The sequence below is a fragment of the Synchiropus splendidus genome, chromosome 17 (genome assembly GCF_027744825.2).
Source record: "Synchiropus splendidus isolate RoL2022-P1 chromosome 17, RoL_Sspl_1.0, whole genome shotgun sequence".
In the NCBI taxonomy this organism is placed as follows: Eukaryota; Metazoa; Chordata; class Actinopteri; order Syngnathiformes; family Callionymidae; genus Synchiropus; species Synchiropus splendidus.
In genome coordinates this window covers 17487468-17507704 of record NC_071350.1, presented here as the reverse complement: position 1 = coordinate 17507704, position 20237 = coordinate 17487468, and the positions used below count along the sequence as shown (strand labels likewise).

Genomic DNA, 20237 nt, shown 5'->3' with positions numbered 1-20237 from the left:
AGGGCTGCTGTGAAAGACGTGTGCACCAGGGGGCGCTGTTTTTCAAGTGTTTCAATAAAATAAATGTTGAATTGTTTTATTATTGTTGTTGTGGATGTCCTCTAACCATATATCCACAAACATTCAGGTGTTCATCAATGCTTATAAACGTGTAAAACGTGAGTGTTACACTCAGTTATGCGTGAGTGTATCAGTTTTTGTTTGTTTTCTGCTGCTTGTAATGTTTGAACTCTCCTCTTCAGAGTACTAGTACTTGTTTTAACAGTTGTTAACAGTGTGTGTTGACACGCTGATAACGATAATAGTGCTGTTGTTATTATGCTGTCAGTGCCAACATTATGATTCTCATCAGTAGAGTTGTAAGTCATCGTGACGTCAATAATGATATTGATGTTGACTGTACGGTGAATCTCTTTCTCACTCGCTTCTTACTGCTGTGGATTCATTGAAATCCCAAATGGATTCAGAACTTTAGATCCAGGACAAGGGTGAAGAACCTCCCTTCGTGTTCCGGTGAGTATCTGCCTCATAAGGCGGGGAACAGAAAGCGCAGTGTGTGATGGATGAAAAGGTTCCCAGAGGTCCTGGGCGGGGGTCACGGGACCGAGCGGGCTGCTCCTGCTCTGGGTGTGGTTGGGCTTCGACGGTTTCCTTCGGCAAGCGCTCAGCGCGTGATCCACTCGGTGAATGATGACATTGAGAAGACGAAGAAGAAGAAAACAGGAACCAGATCATAAACTGGGAGGACCTTCATCTGACTGGGAGGAAACCCGAGCGCCTCCCCCCGGCCACACACACACACACACACACACCCTCTAATCCCACGATCCCGCTCGGCTCTCAGCGGGATTGATTCTGAAAGCGAGTGGGCTAATTCATGTTGGTGTCGGGGGCGTCTGCCGGGCTGAGGAAGAGGAGGGAGGAAGAGGAAGGAAGCAGGATCACGTCACGAGAAGCAGCGGCGCTGATGGACGGTCCTTGATGCGGACATTCGCCGACACCTCCGTGGATCGGACATGTTCTCGTGAGAATCCTCCTTCAGCCTCACCCTCATCCTCGTCGGATTCTTCTCCGTAGCCGAGACATGGAACTGTGTGGCGCCCCCCTCCCCCGCTCCCTCCTCCGAGCGCCTCTTTTCTGAAGCATCGTGACCGCCTCTGGATCCGATCGCCTTCTCTCATCTCAGTGCAGCGCTTCTCTTCTGATCTGACGCTCTCGCATTAACAGGTACCCCCCTCCTTTTGGGTGAGCAGGTGGTGAGGAAGATGGATGGATGCTGACGATGATGATGAAGTCTAATTTGCATCCGTATTAGCACATGTGTCTCGGGCCCTCATCCCTGACCACAGGCTGTTTTGGGGCCTGAGAATCTCTCACAGATGTGGCCCTGCAGTGCCCACATGTGAGGGGTGGGACCATCCCTTCATGGTCATGGTGTCTTCACATCCCCCTCTGGGTGTGCAGGAGTGGGTCGGGCCCCATCTCAAGTGCTCGAACCAGCGACCGGATCAGTGGGTGTTTGACCCCCACTGTCGCGCGTCACAGACCTGTTTCTCTCACTCATGTCTCTCTAGCACGTGCTCTGCGTCTCAAGTACAATTCAAGTGATCATTACGCTAATGGCTACATTCAAGAAACACCAGTCTCTCTATTTGACCTCAAGAATACAAAATAATTTGTCAAAACAAATTTGTTTTCCAGTGTGAAGTCATCGTCATCTGACTTTTCAGACGCAGTAATCCCGGGCGGTTCTGTCGGTCACTACACGTGGAGAATATAGTGCTAGTTTTAGCATTGTCTCTCGTGCCGAGATTTTTCCGCTTCTTTTGTTTATAAGTGGCTAAGTGTGACTCGCAATGACACCTCCTTCATTTGAGGAAGACTCTTAAGGAAGACTCTTAAGGGGGACTGTTAAGGATGCATGACGCCACTGTTGAGAAAAAAAAACCTAGGTTTCCTTCACGGCACAATATTAGCCGACAATTGAGGCGTGACGATCGCAGCACGCTGTTCAGAGTCGTGGTCCCTGATTGGCTCAGCGAAGTGGAATCGATGAGCTGCGGTCGCACATTAGTCCTGCTCTGCGGTGGGGACAACTTGAGTTTCTTCTAGGAACAACATTTAATTTAAGCAAGAACTGGAGGGTTCCCGGACTTGACTAGCAAAGAGTAGCTGCTTGGTTTTCAGTAGCTAGCCGACATCCGCTCCTGGTCAGTGATATTAGCATGTAAGCACTGTTTGTGTTCGCGAGTCTGAGCAAACCGTGATGTCTTCCAAGGCTCGGACCAAGATGAGTGAGCTGGAGCAGCTTCGCCAGGAGGCAGAGCAGCTGAGGAACCAGATACGGGTGCGTCACTGTTCCATTTTCACTTGAAGCATGAGAAAGATTGACTAAGTTAACCGCTGTTGTGGCTCCTCTGCTCCTTCGGACGCTGCACAGGATGCCAGGAAAGCATGCGGAGACTCCACCCTGACTCAGGTGAGACGCGCTATGGGGGAGTCAAGTCACTACAGCTACATGACTCTAGACAGCGACGACAACTGCAAACACCCGCCACAGACGGAAGTCAGCAACAAGCCACTGCGGTCAGACGTTAAACAGAGGTCGCACAAGTCGCATAACACAACCACACATTGTGTTAATAGGCAATTTTTCAAAATGTACACAACACTCTGACAAACGACTGACCTGAATTCAAAACGCAATGTTGCTCTTGGTTTCAAGTCTTTGTGTCTGGACTCAGATCACTGCGGGTCTGGATCCCGTGGGCCGGATACAGATGAGAACAAGACGCACCCTTCGCGGCCACCTGGCCAAGATCTACGCTATGCACTGGGGGTCCGACTCGAGGTAGGTCCGCTGCCGTGACGTGTGTCAGGGAGTCAGAGAGGAAGATGCTAGGCCTGTTCAGAAACTGAATCAGAATCAGAATCAGAATCAAATTTATGGCCATGGTCAGTGGGGATCCCACCAACTAGGAAAGTGCTTTCAAATAAAATAAAATAAAATAAAATAAAAGCCTTGGAGAAGCTGGCAAGAGAAGAAAGAAGCAGCTGTTTTCTCCGGGCGAAGTGACCGTTTGCTTGTCCCCACAGGCTCCTGGTGAGCGCCTCCCAAGACGGAAAGCTCATCGTCTGGGACAGCTACACCACGAACAAGGTATGATTTGTAATAACTCCGGTTGGACCAGCGTGAGTCTGGAGTTGGGGAAATCCCGGAGTCTGATCCAGCGGTGAGAGTTTTCTGCACTTCCTGTCCCGGCAGATCCACGCCATCCCTCTGCGGTCCTCCTGGGTGATGACCTGTGCGTACGCCCCCTCTGGGAACTACGTGGCCTGCGGAGGTCTGGACAACATCTGCTCCATCTACTGCTTGAAGACCCGCGAGGGAAACGTCAGGGTGAGCAGGGAACTGCCGGGTCACACAGGTAAGACCTCAACCCCGGACCACTCTCAGTGTCGTGAGGACGTTCGGTCCCAGTGCTACGTATATGTCAAGGACGTTCGGCCAGAATAAAATGGGACGATATTTTGTTTTTGGGATGAGAGCTAACTGCGATAAATTGAGATTAACATTTTTAATCTATGGACAGACGTAGTTGTCTTGCTCCAAGACAGTGACCGAGTCCAAGGCTAAGAATATGAGCGCCCCAGTCTAGACCAATGAGGCGTGTCAGACCATGACCGAGACCAGTAGAGAGCAGACTTTGAACAGCCATAATGTGGAAGGGAAGCTGAAGCGAAGGCCTCACGCACGTGCGCCCTCTCATCCCCAGGTTACTTGTCTTGTTGTCGCTTCATTGATGACAATCAAATCATCACCAGTTCAGGAGACACCACGTGGTGAGTCGCCCGCTACGGTCCTGGTTCTGTTCTCGCGCTCTGACTTGTTGTCGACTGCCATCGCAGTGCACTGTGGGACATTGAGACGAGTCAACAGACCACGGTTTTCTCGGGCCACACCGGCGACGTGATGAGTCTGTCGCTGTCGCCCGACCTTCGCACTTTTGTATCGGGAGCCTGCGACGCCTCGGTCAAACTGTGGGACATCAGGGACAGCATGTGCCGGCAGACCTTCACGGGACACGAGTCGGACATCAACGCCATCTGCGTGAGTGCGGCGGAGGCCAGCCCAGCGGGAACCGACCCGGTGTCTCTTGAGCTCATGAAGGATTTCTCTCCATTTTCCACAGTTCTTTCCAAATGGCGGCGCCTTCGCCACCGGCTCAGACGACGCCACCTGCAGGCTGTTTGACCTGCGTGCGGACCAGGAGCTGAGTCTCTACTGCCACGACAACATCATCTGCGGCATCACCTCAGTGGCTTTCTCCCGCTCCGGGCGGCTGCTGCTGGCCGGCTACGACGACTTCAACTGCAACATCTGGGACGCCATGAAGGGAGACCGAGCAGGTAGGTGGCGCCGCTGTCCCCTCACTCCAGAGCAAAAAGTCCAATAGTAAATCTAAGAGAAATTAGAGACTCTTAAGGCCCGTTTATGCTCCCTTTACGTACGAAAATGTACCCGACGTTTCCGTCACTGACCCCATGCAAAAAAGTTTATGACAACAACAAACTCCAAAACAAAGATGCCGACTGTGGAAGAAGTATTGATCATGTAGCTCTTCAACAAATGGAGGGAGCGTTGTAGGAGGCGGTTAAATATATCGCCACTGGAGGACGGAGAATTTCCTCCATTGCTATGTCTTCTTCGTGTCTCATTAAAGCTACGTATCGGGTAGTAACAGCAACACTGCCCCCCATGGTTTCCTCAGGTACTGCTCCGTTTGGCCTGTGTCCATAAGATTGAAATCTACAGAAATACGGACGAAATAAATGCAAAGCATGAACAGAAGGATACATCCGGATCCGGATCTGGATTTAACATTGAGCATAAACAGGGCCTTAGATTGTGACCGACAGTCTGTCTATGCATGTCATTGACTGGAGGCCTGTCCAGGGTGTCCCTCGGTCACAGCAAATACTAAGTGTGTCAGGTCAAGTGAGAAAACATGTTTGGAAGAAAGCATGAAATCGGCCCGCCTCATGTGACGGCATGGCTTTAGTTGGACTTATTCTGGACTCCGCCACACATTCCTCCGCCGGTTTGTGCTGAACACCGGAATCTTCAGCGAGATCAGCTGCGAACACTGAGCCGCTGTGTTCTCGTGCGGTTTCAAGACTTTGGTCTGCCGAGCGAAACATCGACGGCTAACAAGGCTCCTTTTGTTCGTCCCCTCCGCTCCTGCAGGAGTCCTGGCCGGCCATGACAATCGTGTGAGCTGTCTGGGTGTGACGGACGATGGCATGGCGGTGAGCACCGGGTCCTGGGACAGTTTCCTAAAGATCTGGAACTGACTGGATTGAAGAGCCAGAGAACGGCAACGCACACATGCTCAAGAGTCGCGCTTGCAGTGTGGGACCCTGTAACATCAGACTCTGCATCATTTGTACATAGAATATAATACCAGTTAGTGTACACAAAAGTCACTTGTAAGTACGATGTCAATATCAGTCCACTGAGGAGCATTCACTTGAGAGGGATTTTTTTTCCGTATATTACTTTGTAATTACAGTTAATTACAATTTATTTTTGCTAGTTTATTACATCACAGAATATCTCATCTAACATAGCTTGAAATATTAAACAAAAAAAAGAAACTCTAGACGTGGAAAGAAAATGTGAAAATTGCACGCACTTGTGAAAGAGATACATATTCGGATTTAAAAGTTCATAATTTCAATTCAACGTCCACAGATAATTCCTGAGATATTGAAATAGATTCTAGCCACTCGACAGTGACGTGATACGGCGCGTCGTCCCTCTCAATTGAACGCGCTATTGTGCCTCACACCTTCAGACTTCACACCTCTGAACAACCCCCTCGTCGTTTACAAGCCAAGTGGACATTCTTTGCGACTGCTGTGAAGGGCGACCTCTGGTGGGCGACAGCAGGCGATGCAGCATCACGGTTTCTATAGCGACCTTCCCACAGATAGGGTTTTTTTAAAACGTTTATTTTCCTCATGTTCTTCCCGCGTGCCTCGGATACACTACAAGAATTATTAAGAGACCTTGGATCTGAGGTTGAGAAGAAGTAGAAATACTCGTCTGAGTGAAGCAGGAGTGTATTAACTGGACGTGACGGTGGTAAACATTGTACATAATATTAATAAATAAGAGCCGCTCCTGCAGGGTGCTGTTTTCTTCCGATGACGTCAGAATTCATCCGCCCGCGGGGGTTTGGACTCTGGCACCATCTAGTGGAACAAACGCGAACTGTTTGAATCCATCTAATATTTACGACGTTAGAATTTAAAAGTAAATACGTTTAACTATAAGAACCTTTGCAGAATATATCTTTTTTTTAAACACTTGTATAGCAAATATTGCCCTGCTAAGCTCCCAAACGTCACCGTTTAAAATACATTTCATGGACACAATAATACAAAAGTTATGTTCTTAAACATCACCTTTAAGACAGAGATACTAACATGACCTAATTATTCCCTCAAAAAAACTTGAACAAAACAGCTAGCATTTATATTAGCATGTCAATTTAAACATTTCAGTTGATGCAAACAACACAGGCATAAATGAGTCGAATCCCAACAGAAGAGATCAATAGATTTTATTTTTTCCAAACATTTCTGTATTAAGACATGAATTCATTCAACACAATCTTTTGAAAGTTTGATCAATCTATGAAATACAATCTAGAGTTACCTCAAACGAAGAACACAGACTCAAGCACACGTCAAAAGATATTAACCATCATTCAACAAAAAAAAAACATACAAAATAAGAACATTTCCTATTTTTTGTCCAAAGATTTGATTCGATGTGCTCCTCCTCCTCCCGACTCCACCAGCCACTGGATTATAATTACAAATATAAATCTGTCTCAGATAAAGTCCGTCTCTTGGTTCACTTCGCTCTGAAAGGCAATCACTGGGATTTATAGCAAAAGAAGAAGCATCACGACGACAACCGATTGTATGGAACGACACCAGCACTTATTTGACATCGAGACCAAAGTAAAAGGGGTTTTGGAGGAAGCGACACACTAAACAGCCGAAGGCCACCGAGTCTTCACCTGCTGCAAACCGACAGCTTTCATTGGTACAGACCCTTGTATTGCTCTAAAGAGTCAAGCCTCTGGGGTTTCTTCCACCTTTGGTCCCTCAGCGTGCAAACACCGACACTAGCTGCGCGACGGTCAAAGGTCATGGCTCTTGGCGCACAGTTTAGACTCAACTCTTCACCACGTGGGAGGAAACTGGAGTGCCCATTTAGATACATTTAAGTTTAAAAAAAAGCTGCTTTCGTAGTCACTTGACCAGTGTCTAAAGTTCCCTCTTTATTCCCTCAATAGCAAGCTGCTGCTGTCTCCGACACAAAGATGCAGCTCTAGTTTCATACAATACTTTCACTGGGAATAGAATTAAAAATGGCTTCTTTTGTTATTTATCATCAGATCAGACAGGTGACAGTGCATGAAAAGCTCTTTCCCAAAATGCTGAATTTGGGTCAAAAGAATCAGGAGAAATCGGAAAAGAGAATTCTGAATTGGAAAAAGAGTTTTAAAACAAAAAAATCAGAAATGAAAAAAGAAAGTTTTCAATTTCGAAAAAAGACAAAAATAAAAATAAAAATATATAAATAAAAATACATTTAAATTTCTGGGGAAAAAAAATCGATCGAAAAACGATTCCAAACCAAAAATAAAAAAAAGAATTTACAAATATTTTCTGAATAAGTCTCACTGCGATATCAAACTGCAGTTCCTCATTTAAAGGTTTCTTGGGCAACAAGCTCCGCCTCCGTCCGTAAAACACAGTGACTCCTCTCGACCGAGAGTTTACTTGCATCTTCTTAACAGCATACTTCTTATTGTTATTTAATTTAAGAGGAGGACACGAGTTCCAGACGTCACAAAATGTTTTACAGCGTTTGGACTGTCAAATCTAAAAAAAAAAAAAAAAAAAACATTTATTTCAAGCATTTTGGGACAGAGCTCTGCTGACTGCACCGGACTCTTTTAAATCGTCCATAAACATGTCACACCAAGAGCCAGTAAACGACGCGAGCGCAGCGCCCCCTGCAGCAGGTCAGACGCCATCACCTGAGCCCCGCCCACCTCTCCCGGCTCGCGGCTGCTCACACGCACACACCCGCGCGCACACGCACACACAACATCAACGAGAAGGAGCGAACGAAAGTCTCAGGTGAAGCTTTAATCTCTCTGCTGTTAAACACATTGTGCTTTGATTAATAGAGCAGAACACTTGATATATATATTTATATATAAATACAAATCTGTCTCATAGATGTACATTCACTGCTAATCTCAAGATCGACTACTTACATATCTTATAAAATCTCAGGATAAGTGGAGCTAATCTCCCCAACTACCTGCTGAACCACCGACATGGTATGGCTTTTCTGCTGACTACCACCGCGACAGGCTTCTTCTCTTATTGCAGCTCTACACGTGAAACATGTGAATTTTCGACGCCCCCTAGTGGGATGTAAGCGCACTTTTTTTACTGGCACAAAATCGGATTCCAAATAAGGGAGCGGTCTCTTCTTCTCCGTGGGACTTCAAGTAAGAGACTCAGATGTGCGTTCTGATCCTTCTCAACTCCAAGGCACTGCTTAAGCTGTAAACATGATCGGACGACGAAAACCCTCCTGGATGGTGGAGGGGGGAAAAAAAATAACGGGAGAATGAAGTAGGAAACCGACATGCAAGTTCCGATAAACACACATCGCAACAAACACCTCGTTGATCACAGCATGCGTCGTGTCCGAGTTTACTATTTACACAACGGTGACGAGACCACGAGGAGAGCGCGCTATCTACACAACCCTTCCTGATTACAGTGCTAGCGCAGCGATATGCTAGCTGCAGTGGGGTGCTAGCACAGCGAGATGCTAGCTGCAGCAAGATGATAGCTACCGCAAGATGCAACATAGCGAGATGCTAGCTCAGCAAGATGATAGGTGCAGCGAGATGATAGCTGCAGCAAGATTCTAGCTGCAGCGAGATGATAGCTGCAGCAAGATGCTAGCGTAGCAAGATGACAGCTGCAGCAAAATGCTAGCTGAAGCGAGATGATAGCTATGGCAAGATGCTAGCTGAAGCGAGATGCTAGCTGAAGAGAGATGTTAGCTGCAGCAAGATGCTAGCGTAGCGAGATGCTAGCGTAGCCAACGTACTAAACCACAGCAACCCGTCCCTGTTAAGCAAGATGGTGACGTCAACACATGGAGAGACGCGATATGTAACGACACATTACGTTTCATAGACGTCACCACAAAATGATGAGACAAATATCAACACACTAAATCACGAGCGAATGAAAATGTTACATCTAATTACATAATGTGTCGCTACGAACATCCATGAATGTGTCGCAAATCGAACCGATTATTTCAATGTTAGAATCAACCCGTTTTATTACAATACTATTACTAACCCACCTGAAAGATGGCTGAAGAGTACGAGAGAAGAGCATGTAGTGGGTGTTTTGGTTGGTAAATATGTGCAAAGTTAAGAGAGTAAAATCTTTAGAGAACAGTTTCTACCAAGTGCTGGAGAAAACCAAATTAAGTTTTATATATATATATATATATATATATATATATATATATATATATATATATATATATATTCGAAAGGAATAAACTACAAATGAATAGATTTGCTATTTTAAAGTCGACTCATGCAGTTGCGGTCTGGCGCCACCTGCTGTTGAGTATGAGGAATTGCCATTAAACTTTCTTCACTATTTTATTTACAAAAAAACACTTTTTTAAATCCGGAATTAGAGTGTCCTTATCACCTCACCAGCATCGGCCTGTTCTATTGCTGAAACTAGTCGCCGCGTGACCTGAACCTTTTCACTGACTCGACTTTCACTCCAGAGGAACTAAATTACTGTACAGTAGAAGACTTCAGAAAGAGGAGGGTCAGCGCCCTCCTTTTTCACCCACTGCTTTCTTCTTCCGTCTGCACGTCACACCGACTCTCCATGCGACGGCCGAACCACACAACACCGCATATTGCGGAATAATTACAGTAGAAGAAGAGTAGAAGCACAGAGCAGTCACTTGAGAACCAGACCAGCAGGAAACACAGGAAACAAACATTTCAGTACAGTACAGGAATTATTGAAGCTGAAGATCTTGGCTTCTTGTCCAGAGTTTCAGACATTATATTCATTGAAGAAATAAAAAATACATGTGTCTTTCTTGTGGATTGAAACACAGCTGGTTCTGGTTTCTGGCGACTGGACTGTGCTTGTATCGGTACAGAATTACTACATATAAATACCAAACTTCTTTTCATTCATAAAGCAACCATTAAACTAAGAAGAGAAAAGAACACTGGCACAGCGACACGAACTCTAGCGACTGCTTTTATCATTAATACCTTTTAAAGCTGAGATGGCATCAAAGAATATGCTTTGGACTAAAAGGTAGCCGCGAACCTTCTCCACACGCTGCTGTCGCCAGGCCTCCCTGATACTGCCGGACCTCGAACAATCCTCGCGGTTGCCAGTGCAGATGAGTGAGCTACTGGAATCCCTCGATCCATGGCAGCGAATGAACGAGAGCAGAGATTGTCTATTTACAGCTTTGTTAGAGTTCCTTCCTTAAACCACTGGGGAATGTTTTTAACATCACGGAGAGAAAGTAAGTCGGCGGGAATATTTACAGTACGGATGCGTGAAGCTTCTGACAGGAGGTCTCACTTCAGGCTAGTGACGGTGTGTTAAAGATGTTTGTATGCATGCGGCGGTTTCTGACCCTGGACCACGTTCACCAGTTCATGATGCAGTTCCTGTTGAGGGTCATGAAGTAGACCTGGCTGCTTCCGCCGGAGCGAACCGAAGCGAAGAAAACCTGCCAGGGCAGAGAAGGTCAGAGGTCAGAGGCGTGGCACATGTTTACATTCACACTCTAAATCTGTTTTCTAAACCGTGGCCTTAAATTCATCTATGACTTGGTCTGTATACCACTGCATGAGAAACTCAGTTCCACTACACCTAGTGCGCCTCCCCTCCCCCCAAACAAACAAACAAACAACTCAGAGCTTTATAGCTTCCACATTTGTCCAGCTACTGCTTGACGTAAAATAAAAATAGAGCTCTGAAACGATGCTGCAGGAACTGAAACAAGTAAGCCATATTTTTATCCAGAGGTTTCCCAGAAAAAAGAAGTAGCTCCGCCCACTTCTGAAACTGTGGCACTAAAAATGCACCACTGCACCTGGCTACTACCGCTATATTTGCCGTAATTAAATTTTGACTCTGGAGGCTAAAATAAACATGTGAATTTTGAGTCGAGTGGATCCTTTGGGCCGGAGGTCAGTCAGTGAAAAGCACTGCAATGTATCAAAACTCTACCAGACCTGGTCAGGTAGGAGCACCTGCGGCTATATCAAGTAAAAGCGGGTCAGGTCCCCTCTTGCAAAACAGGTCCACGACCCAGATGATTTTTTTTCTCCATGTGCCGATGCAGATGGCTCCAGAAGGCCTCTGCAACTCCTCCATCTTATTATCATTCATGAGCCACCAAACAAGCCTCCACATTACGACCAGCTTCCGTGGACACAGCAAGGGTCAGCTCTCCTGCAGGCTCACCTTGTCGTTCCGCTCGCAGAGGAACTTCAGCCTCTGAGCTCTTTTGTGCATGAAAACCCCGTCCAGGTGTCCGGTCTCCACCGAGCGGATCTCAATGGCTTTTTCTCCCCAACCCATGATCTGATTGGAGCAGATGTGAGCTGCAGAGAGAAGGAGTGTGAGATGCAGCGACCCCGGCGAGGGCGAGCGCCGGCGCCGACCCGTACCGACGGAGGTGGGCATCTCGCCCCACTGCAGCACCACGTCCTTGATGATGCGTCCGTAGGTGTTGACGTAGACGCCCTCGTCCTCGTAGCACAGAAGCATCTCCATGCCGTCGGAGCTCGGCAGGAACACGATGGCGTGTGGTGTCACCTGACTCTGGATCTGGACCAATCAAATCCATTTGAGTATCTGTCCGATAGCGGGGATGCAGCTGCACTCACGTGAACTGGGATGTAGATGTCATAGTTGTTTCCGGAGTCGACGTCGATGGCGTGGAAACCAGCGCAGGAGCCGTAGATGACCTTTAACCTCTGACCCTCCTCCACAGTCAGGTCGACTAGGACGGGCCGGTGCGGCAGGTCAGCAAAAGACTGGAGGACAGACAGGAGATGAAGACGGAGAGATGAGGGAGGATGAAGAGAAGGTGACCTGAGGGGACAGAGTCTAACTTAGGTGAAATTAAAAGTGAAGGCTGGAAGTCCCAGAAAGTAACTGAGACGCCGCCGACACGCTCCACTGCTGGTGGGAGACCAGATGCCCAGCGACGGGAGCTCCATCAGAAAAAGGCACATTTTACCTTGAAGGCCATGAATTTGTGATACGGTTTGGGAGCCCAGGCGTAAACCTCCACTGCGTTCTTCAGCGCGATGACCAGAAACTTGATCCGCTCATATTTCACTGAATAAAACATCCACAAGTGTTTCTGACATCAGATCCTCCTGATCAATAATTCACCGGCCAACGCTTTGATGAGAAGCCGAGTTGAAGTCACTCACCCACTTTGTAGTGAACGCAACCCTCCATCTCACCCACCGTGGTCCAGCCTTGCTTCTTCTCCACCTCAGGGTCGTTGTGGAGGATCTTGTTACGCAGCCACGCCAGGTAGTAGACGCGCACCTTGTTCTTCTTGCCTGAGAAGAGGAGAGGTGGAGCGAAGTTTCACACTGCACTTCAGCTGCCATTCAGTGACACTCTTCTGAACTAATGTGGGCTTCAAGCCTTCATTTTCCTCAGCTCCTTAACCACCTCATACGTAATGTATCATGCAGCATAAACACAGACTTGCCCAAGAATTAACACCAACTCAAGTGGATTTTGTGGATCCTTTACCCACCTGATATAGTGATGAGCAGGTTCAGGCCCTCCAGCACGTCCATCTGCTGGAACCTTCTGGAGTTGATAAGCGGATAAACCTTGCCTTGTCCACTGCGGTCCAGCAGTTTCAGGCCGTTCTCAGTCCCCACCAACAGATTGACACCTGAGGAACAGTGTTGCTTTAAGATCACAGGGTAAACAAGACAACAAAAATGCAGGCGATGTGACAATTACCAAAACATAATATACAATGGAATAGTGCCGACGAATAGAAAGAAAATTACAAAATTAAATAATCAAATGTCGCGAAGAGACAATACTAAAACTGGACTAGGTTAAGAGAAAGTATTGAGGTGGCTAAAACAAATATTGGTGCAAAGTCTAGACAAAAAGCTAAATGAAAACAAGCCACACACATTTTCACTCCTGAAACTTCTACAGTACTTTTAAATGTAGTTGATATTGTACGTGAAAATAGCAACAAGGCTAATGCACATGACAGATGAGGTCTCAACTCAATATTCATCTGACAGTGTATTGATGAGGAAGTGGTTTGACTTTAATCAAGCATGTGGACGACAGTCAGGCCCTGAGTCTCAGGATCCTTTTGAGCCTGGCTGTTTTCCAACTCACCCCAGAGAGCAGCGCAGAGGATTTCAGAGTTGAACCGTTTCTTGTACTTGCGGATCTCCGGTGTGTCAGTGGGAGGGCGAGTGTTGGTGGGATTCACGTTCACCATGGAGCCTTTCCTCACCTCCATCTTCAGCTGCTCGAACCGCGAGCCTGAGAAGGACCCGAGGGACGTTCAATGGCGTTAGAAAACAAACTCTGAACACGCTGTGACACCAGATGATGCACTGTACTTGTGACGGAGATGTTGTCTCCGGTTCCTCCGGGAGACTGATACATGCCGAGATCCACAAACGTGGTGAAGGACGATTTGCCGGAAGCTTTGACCAAACCTCGGGATTGATACTGATGAAACAGAGAGGATTTTTACGCTACATTTTAGGAAGTATGTTTGAGTGTCACGTCTGGCTGAAGGGAAATGTGGGGCAAGTGTAATAATTTAGAGAAAGTAGGTTGGAAATTCGGTGCAAAACTTACATCATACACAGAATCTTTGCCGGGGGAGGAGTGTGGGGCTGAGTCAGTGGGGGAGTGTGACGGCTGCACCACGTCTGGCAGGTTGGTGTACCCGTTGTGGCTGCGCTTCTCTGGAGTCTAAAGGAAGATACACTCCGTTACGACCAGTCAGAAATGGACCATGACGGCAGCTCTTCACTCACCCTCTGCACCAGCATGGTCTGGTCGCCATAACCGCCAGCCTGCTCCACCTCTCCCGCGCCCTCGTCCTCGTGCACCACCATGGTGTTGACTGAGTCAGTGTCTGCATCTCTGCGGCTGAAAGGCGAACATCAGCGGTGACCGGCTTGAAACAGCTCGGCATCGGGAGCGTTACCGGTCGCTGGGGCTCTCTTCCTCCTCGGCTCCCTCGCCGTTCTCACTCTCCTCACTGCTCTCGCTGCTCTCTGAGGAGGAGGAGTAGTCGTTGGCCTTGGCTGGAGGCCTTGGCTGCTCCTCGGCTCGCTCCTTCGCATACAGGCCGTGGTCCTGGACACGTTCAGAGGACGAGAGCTCAAATAAAGAAGCTAATGAGATCGGACAACACACTGCCAAATAATGAGCCGTCCAGCATGTGATGGCCAAACATGCACAACACACACAGCTTTGGAAAAAAACAACACTGTTTTGAGCAGATCCCATATACAACACTCGCTGGCTTTTCAGTCAATACGTAATATAAACAAAGGAAAGCAGGCAGCAGAACCGAAAGAAAAAACTAACAGAAGGTGAAGAGACACAGAAGAAGGACACACCGATACTGACCTCTCCTATGGCTCTTTTGTAACTCTAGATTTGGGGTCAACAGCAGGCCAGAAGCAGGAGAGGAAACAACATTTGCATCAAATATACAGAGAAGGAGAAGTGGCAGTGGTGTTAACTGAGGTTCATTTGACTTTCAGGCAACTTTAGTTTTTTCTCCCTCCTCCCTCAAAGTGAGCAACCATGCACCCAAAACACAACACAAACCATGTGAATCCAAGAGACAAAAGATGTCACAATCTGCTTTCTGAGGGCCCAAAGGAATTAACTTGTAATATGTTGTAAACCTTTGTAAATGTTTAAACTTTTTAAAAATAACAATTATTATGGCTGGGACTATATTTTTTAAATTACATTTTTAATTCATTTATTTTTTTGGTTCAGAGCACTGCTTAGCCATAGCCATTTCTTTTGGATGGTTAAGTTAAGGGTGAGAGGATGGGGAAAGCATTATGGCAATGAGAGGTCCTCACAGAATAGCAAAACAAACACGTGTATGTGTGCGTGTGTGCAGTCATGTCACTCACAGCGGGTCGCCCCGGGCGCGAGGAGGTGCGAGACTCCCCTGGTTTGTGCCGACTGTCGTGGGCGAGAATGGGTGACTCCATTTTAGAGGTACCTGCGAGTAACCATGGCGACAAGTGTGCCATTGAAATGACTGCAGACAAATGGGTGAAGGAGCTGAAGGGGGGGTGGAGGGGGACTCACTGAGGATGCGGTGCCTCTCCAGGGAGCCCGTCTGGGGCAGATTGGAAATGATGCTTATGCTGTCGCCACGTTCCCAGCGATCATTGCGACTCAGATCCGGATTGCTGAAAGAGTTTGGAGGAGCAGATGATTTTGGGGTTCAGATGAGGGCAGGATGCTTTGGTGTCCAGTACCTGGCTCTGACAGGGTGTCTGATCCCAGAGCTGAGATTTGAGTTGAGCGCTGTCGCGATGGACGCTGTTCTCTGTGGAATCTGAGGGACACAGAGCAGAACCTCAGACAAGAAAGCACATGAAGGGTTTGGGGTCAAAACATCACTGACGCTGCTCAACAGGAGTGACCACATATATGACAGCGTGTCAATTTTGAGGGCCTGGACCTGCGGTTCTGCTACCTTGGGTGGGAGCTCCACATCTGGCAGGCGGATCCAGGGCCCTCGATCCTCTCGAATTTGGTTGGTCAGTGGTGCCGGGTTCTCTGAAGTTGGGTCAGAGTTCTGCCGCACCAGCTCCCTGCTGTGGATGGGGCGAGGGGTGGGGTTGAGGGAGGGGTCCTGGGTGGGGAAGGCGGACATGGTCTTAGTGGGCTGGTCGCACAGAGACTGGGAGCGAGGGACAGGAGCCGCGTACGGCTTCAGGGGAACCAAGTGGGCCATCTGGAACTGCAGGACGCAGCAGTGGAAGAGACCAAGTACAGAGGGGAAGGGGAGAATTGAGCGGGTTAAAAGAGCGAAAAAGAAACGGGGTGTGAGAAGAGCAGCAGAGTCTCTTGAAGAAGCACATCTTGACCTCACCTTGCCTTGCCCCCCCTGGGGTTCGACAGGCCGCTGCATGGGTGGAGTCTGAGCGGACTGGACCACCCCTGACTGGCTGATGGAGTCAGAGCGGGACTGAATGGCCGTGTCGGACACAGTGGTGCAGATTTTGGGTGAGCCCTGCCTGTTCATCTTGCTCCGCTCCTCCACCTGGAGGACAGCAGCGTCACCAACCGTTCCGTACCCCGACTTGAACCGGCCGTACCTCGCGGGCCCAGGAGGGCTTGTTGTTGTGCTCCAGGTTCTTGTTGTAGTGGTAGAGCTGCGGCTTCTTCTCCTGCTGCTGCTGCAGAGACACCAGGTATGCGTGCTCCTGCTGCAGCTGCCTCTGCAGACGCTCGGACTGACGCTGCTCCTCCAGCTGTTTACGTTTGTACTCCTGAGCCAAGTGACAGATTTTTATGAAAGACCTTAAAGTATCTGAGCACATGTGCTGTTGCCACACAAGTCGTGCACTAGCAAATACATTCTGTATCAAGGCCACTTCAGGTGCAGACGAATAAACAAAAAAGTCATTTTCTACACTGAACGAACTTAGACAACATCATTATTACATATGAGTAGAAGTATGTTTTGGCCCTGTGACCTGAACAAAACACGCAGTCTGTAAACATATTTTCCAGCGAGCTACAGTAAAAATTTGCACCATATCTTCAACCCTTTGATCCCCCTGACTATAGGCACGTGTAACGTTCTGTGTAATAGCACACAATTATGGACAAAAGTGCTTCATTTTCATCATCAAAGCAAGTGACTGCTGGATAACCACTAAACCTTGCTCAGTAGTCTAGTCAGCATAAGGAAGTCGGGATCAGATTTCAACCCTGCTAGTCAGATCATCTGTACACTCTCGCTTATGTACTCTGCCGTCCCTAGTAATATATTGCGAGTAGCTAGCTAACAACTGGAGCCTGTGCAGAAACAGGACACTCACTGTCTGTAGGTTTTCTGGGCTGATTCCAAAACAAAAGAGCAACAGACAAATTTTGACTTAGTCTTTTAGATTATAGCCTCGAGCCCTTGCTTTAAAACTCTTTAACTCTTGGGGTTGGCTTCATCCTGCACTCTCTTCTTTATTTCCTTTCGTCTCCTCTGGACCCCAAATACTCTTCACCCCCGTAGCTCCCTCTTCTTCATGTATCCAGGCTTGCTTCCCTCCTCCTCTTCTCACTACAAATCTCTGTATCAGCTGCGAATGTTATCGGTTCTAGAATCTAAATTAATTTTTAAAGATCAGTCTGAGGGATGATAACAGACTTACTTCCTGGTGCGGTCGGAACAAAAATCTGTTTGAGTTATACATCCGCTCTTTGGGGTGTGGCAACATCTGCTGAGGACAGTGACAAATAGTGGAGAAGTGATTACCATGAGCAGTGCCTGCTCCTGAAGCAGCTGCTGCTGAAGGATTTCTAACTGTCGCTGCTCTTCTTCTAACTTATGCCTGATAAACTCCTGTGGAAACATGAGCAGGGAGGACAGACAAGGTGTGAAAGAGTGGGAAGGCGGTTAGAGCAGAGAACAGTTACGCAACATCGCAATCATCTTCAATCGAAACATGCTGCATCCATCACCAGGACTGACGGCAAATCGTCGCATGGAGGACGTGAACGACTATTGTCAGTGATGCCATGATATAATCAGCTTTGGCAGGTTGGTGTTAGAGAGGTGTAGACAGGAAATGGAGCAAGAGAGCTCACCCACTGAAAACTCGTCTCTGAATAAATACACTAATTTAGACCCTTGCTGCCATGGCAACCTACTCGTGGAATTTCACCACCGGAGAAACTTGCAGAGTGTTGCTCCGAGACACTCCTACACTCGACGGCGATTGGCCAGCTGCAGCCACCCTCTCCTCTGATTGGTTACCTGCTCCCTCTCCGCCAGCCTCCGGTCTTCTTCCCGTCTCATGTCGTCGTGTCTCCGATGGGGACCTTTTTCCTGCTGCCTCACCATCTCCCTCTCTTTCCTCTGTTGCTGAGAGAGCCAAGGAAAAAACAGGAATGGAACATGAGCATAGAGGCTGCACCAGGGAGAATCACAAGCAAACCGTTTTCTTCTGCGAGACGGAAATAAACAAGGCTCTGAGTCATCACACATTGTCAACTTTCAAATCCTCACAAAAGAGTAGTAGCCCTTCATCCAAGGGGTATTTTTAAGTGACACAACACATACTTGGGATTGATCTGTGCTGTGAAAACTCCCACCATGCAGCAGCAAAAAACAATCCGGCCAACTCCACTCCACAAGAGACAGGGGAACTAGGTGCTTAAGACCGTGCTGCTCCAGTGCACTGCTACATGCAGATGCCAGTATTAAACTTACTTAATCCCAGTGTTTAAACCACACATTTACAGGCAAAGAACTCAAGAGAAACAGTGAAAATATTTGGTAACACTTCAGATTGGAGAACATGTATTACCATAAATAAACTGTTTATTCAGTATATGAGCTTGTAATTTATCATTATAAAGTACTGATAAGTGTCTCTAAGCCTCAGTACCACACACCGCAAAACCACAAGTCGCATAGTCAGTGTTTTTTAATCAAGTAGGTATTTGAGCCGTCGAGTTGCGAAGTAGCAATTTTGTTTACACACCAGATTGTGTGTGTGATTGCGTGTGTAATCAGTGACAAGTACTGCTTGCTATTTGAGATCATTTCATCTTAAAATGAAATCTAGTCCCGGTCTTCTCCTTTCTGCCTCTTAAACGCTTGACTTGCACCAGGGCATCTGATCAGTCAGACAAGCCTGGGATACCTCACGAGAGCGGCGTCCAGGAGACGTTCTCCAGCCAGATACAGTGGCCTCTTTTGATGTGGTAAATCAAAAGATCCACTTGGTAATGACATGCTGTAATTTCTGATTTCGAGGCGCTGATCCTCTTACTGTCTTTCAGCCGTGCCCACTTTACACCGACATGATCGAACTATTAACTGGATTGTTGAGGTGTCTCACTCTGACTATTAAAATTCAAATTTCCCTCCCACAGATGGACTATGGTGTAAAACAAGCATTAGAGAAGTTTCTCCTCAGCCATGAAAGCACCGTCAGAGTTGGTTTAAAAGTTTAAGTACCTTGATCCAACTCTAGAATTCAGACCTCAAGTGTGTGGAATTCCACACAGTTATTTGCGGACGACTTGCACAAAATGAAGAGTTTCAACACGTGAAATCACACAAAACACTTCTGTCTTCAAGCTTTCATCCACACCAAAGGCTTCATCCGCCACATTGTAAATCTATTAATGAGATGTCTTTAAGCGTCATGAGTCTAATTTCCAATATTCAGTTTTGCGTGCAGCCTACCATTTATTAACAAGATTATTAGTGGATTACGTGAACCAAGAGAGGATGAATCCTAAGCCACTAAAACAGCTTAGCAGTTTCAAAATCTCTTTTTAAAAAAACCTCTTCACAGTTTCGACTCAGAAAACTCAGGCTTTCCAAGATGCATGATGTATTTCTGTTCGGCAGCATAGCTTCTCCTCTCCTTGAATAATCTCACAATAGTCTCCAGGCTGAAATGACTGTGAAGAGGTCCAAAGATTGTCGCAGTGCCGCTGAGCATTACCTCTTCCAGTCGGCGTCGCTGCTCCTTCTGTTCTTCGATGCGTTTCTGGCGGTCGTGCAGCAGCTGCCTCTTGTGTTCCTCTGGGTCGCGGCGCTGGGCGGCCAGTTGGGCCTGCCGCTTGTGAGCCTCCGTGCGGTCCTGGTTCTCCTGCTGGAGGCGCTGGAAGTCGCGCCTCAGGGTGGACTCCCCGGGTACGTTGAGAATGGAGCTGTTGAGAGATTAAAAGCAAAGCACCAAAACACATCAATGAAGTCATGTTTGGAGTGAAGAGTCCTGTAACACACGGCAACAGCTCCAGGAGAAATTGAA

At 47.5% G+C, this 20237-nt stretch overlaps 2 protein-coding genes across 6 annotated transcripts in view; one reads left to right on the top strand and one right to left on the bottom strand.

Annotated features, from left to right (window-relative positions):
• The first annotated feature begins 685 nt into the window (after nucleotides 1-685).
• Nucleotides 686-8721, top strand: gnb2 (guanine nucleotide binding protein (G protein), beta polypeptide 2). Its single transcript, XM_053847905.1, has 10 exons — nucleotides 686-1227; nucleotides 2279-2347; nucleotides 2441-2479; nucleotides 2745-2851; nucleotides 3097-3160; nucleotides 3266-3428; nucleotides 3777-3843; nucleotides 3910-4111; nucleotides 4194-4410; nucleotides 5249-8721. The coding sequence occupies exons 2-10, from the start codon at nucleotides 2291-2293 to the stop codon at nucleotides 5353-5355; spliced, it is 1023 nt and encodes a 340-aa protein (XP_053703880.1). The 5' UTR covers nucleotides 686-1227; nucleotides 2279-2290; the 3' UTR covers nucleotides 5356-8721.
• The window catches only part of mink1 (misshapen-like kinase 1), a 26995-nt gene continuing 13370 nt past the window's right edge, over nucleotides 6613-20237 (bottom strand). Inside the window, exons 11-32 of one of the 5 annotated variants that reach the window (XM_053847900.1) lie at nucleotides 19929-20136; nucleotides 18224-18331; nucleotides 17723-17809; nucleotides 16563-16736; nucleotides 16337-16507; nucleotides 15935-16204; nucleotides 15717-15796; nucleotides 15544-15647; nucleotides 15363-15454; nucleotides 14839-14862; nucleotides 14411-14562; nucleotides 14238-14352; nucleotides 14056-14172; nucleotides 13812-13923; nucleotides 13582-13731; nucleotides 12968-13111; nucleotides 12630-12764; nucleotides 12431-12531; nucleotides 12075-12224; nucleotides 11856-12015; nucleotides 11650-11789; nucleotides 6613-10909 (exon numbers count right to left, since the gene is read on the bottom strand). In XM_053847900.1, the coding sequence (XP_053703875.1) occupies nucleotides 10826-10909; nucleotides 11650-11789; nucleotides 11856-12015; nucleotides 12075-12224; nucleotides 12431-12531; nucleotides 12630-12764; nucleotides 12968-13111; nucleotides 13582-13731; nucleotides 13812-13923; nucleotides 14056-14172; nucleotides 14238-14352; nucleotides 14411-14562; nucleotides 14839-14862; nucleotides 15363-15454; nucleotides 15544-15647; nucleotides 15717-15796; nucleotides 15935-16204; nucleotides 16337-16507; nucleotides 16563-16736; nucleotides 17723-17809; nucleotides 18224-18331; nucleotides 19929-20136 (2878 nt within the window). In that variant the 3' untranslated portion in view covers nucleotides 6613-10825. The remainder of the gene's footprint in view (nucleotides 10910-11649; nucleotides 11790-11855; nucleotides 12016-12074; nucleotides 12225-12430; nucleotides 12532-12629; nucleotides 12765-12967; nucleotides 13112-13581; nucleotides 13732-13811; nucleotides 13924-14055; nucleotides 14173-14237; nucleotides 14353-14410; nucleotides 14563-14838; nucleotides 14863-15362; nucleotides 15455-15543; nucleotides 15648-15716; nucleotides 15797-15934; nucleotides 16205-16336; nucleotides 16508-16562; nucleotides 16737-17722; nucleotides 17810-18223; nucleotides 18332-19928; nucleotides 20137-20237) is intronic. The other 4 variants (XM_053847901.1, XM_053847903.1, XM_053847902.1 and 1 more) reach the window with 4 other exon arrangements.

What these genes read in the sequence shown, in the direction of transcription:
- gnb2 (XM_053847905.1), top strand. Translation starts at nt 2,291, where the DNA reads ATGAGTGAGCTGGAGCAGCTTCGCCAGGAGGCAGAGCAGCTGAGGAAC. An exon ending in GAGACTCCACCCTGACTCAG is followed by an intron (nt 2,480 to 2,744) that starts GTGAGACGCGCT and finishes GTCTGGACTCAG; the next exon opens with ATCACTGCGGGTCTGGATCC. An exon ending in CGGACATCAACGCCATCTGC is followed by an intron (nt 4,112 to 4,193) that starts GTGAGTGCGGCG and finishes CATTTTCCACAG; the next exon opens with TTCTTTCCAAATGGCGGCGC.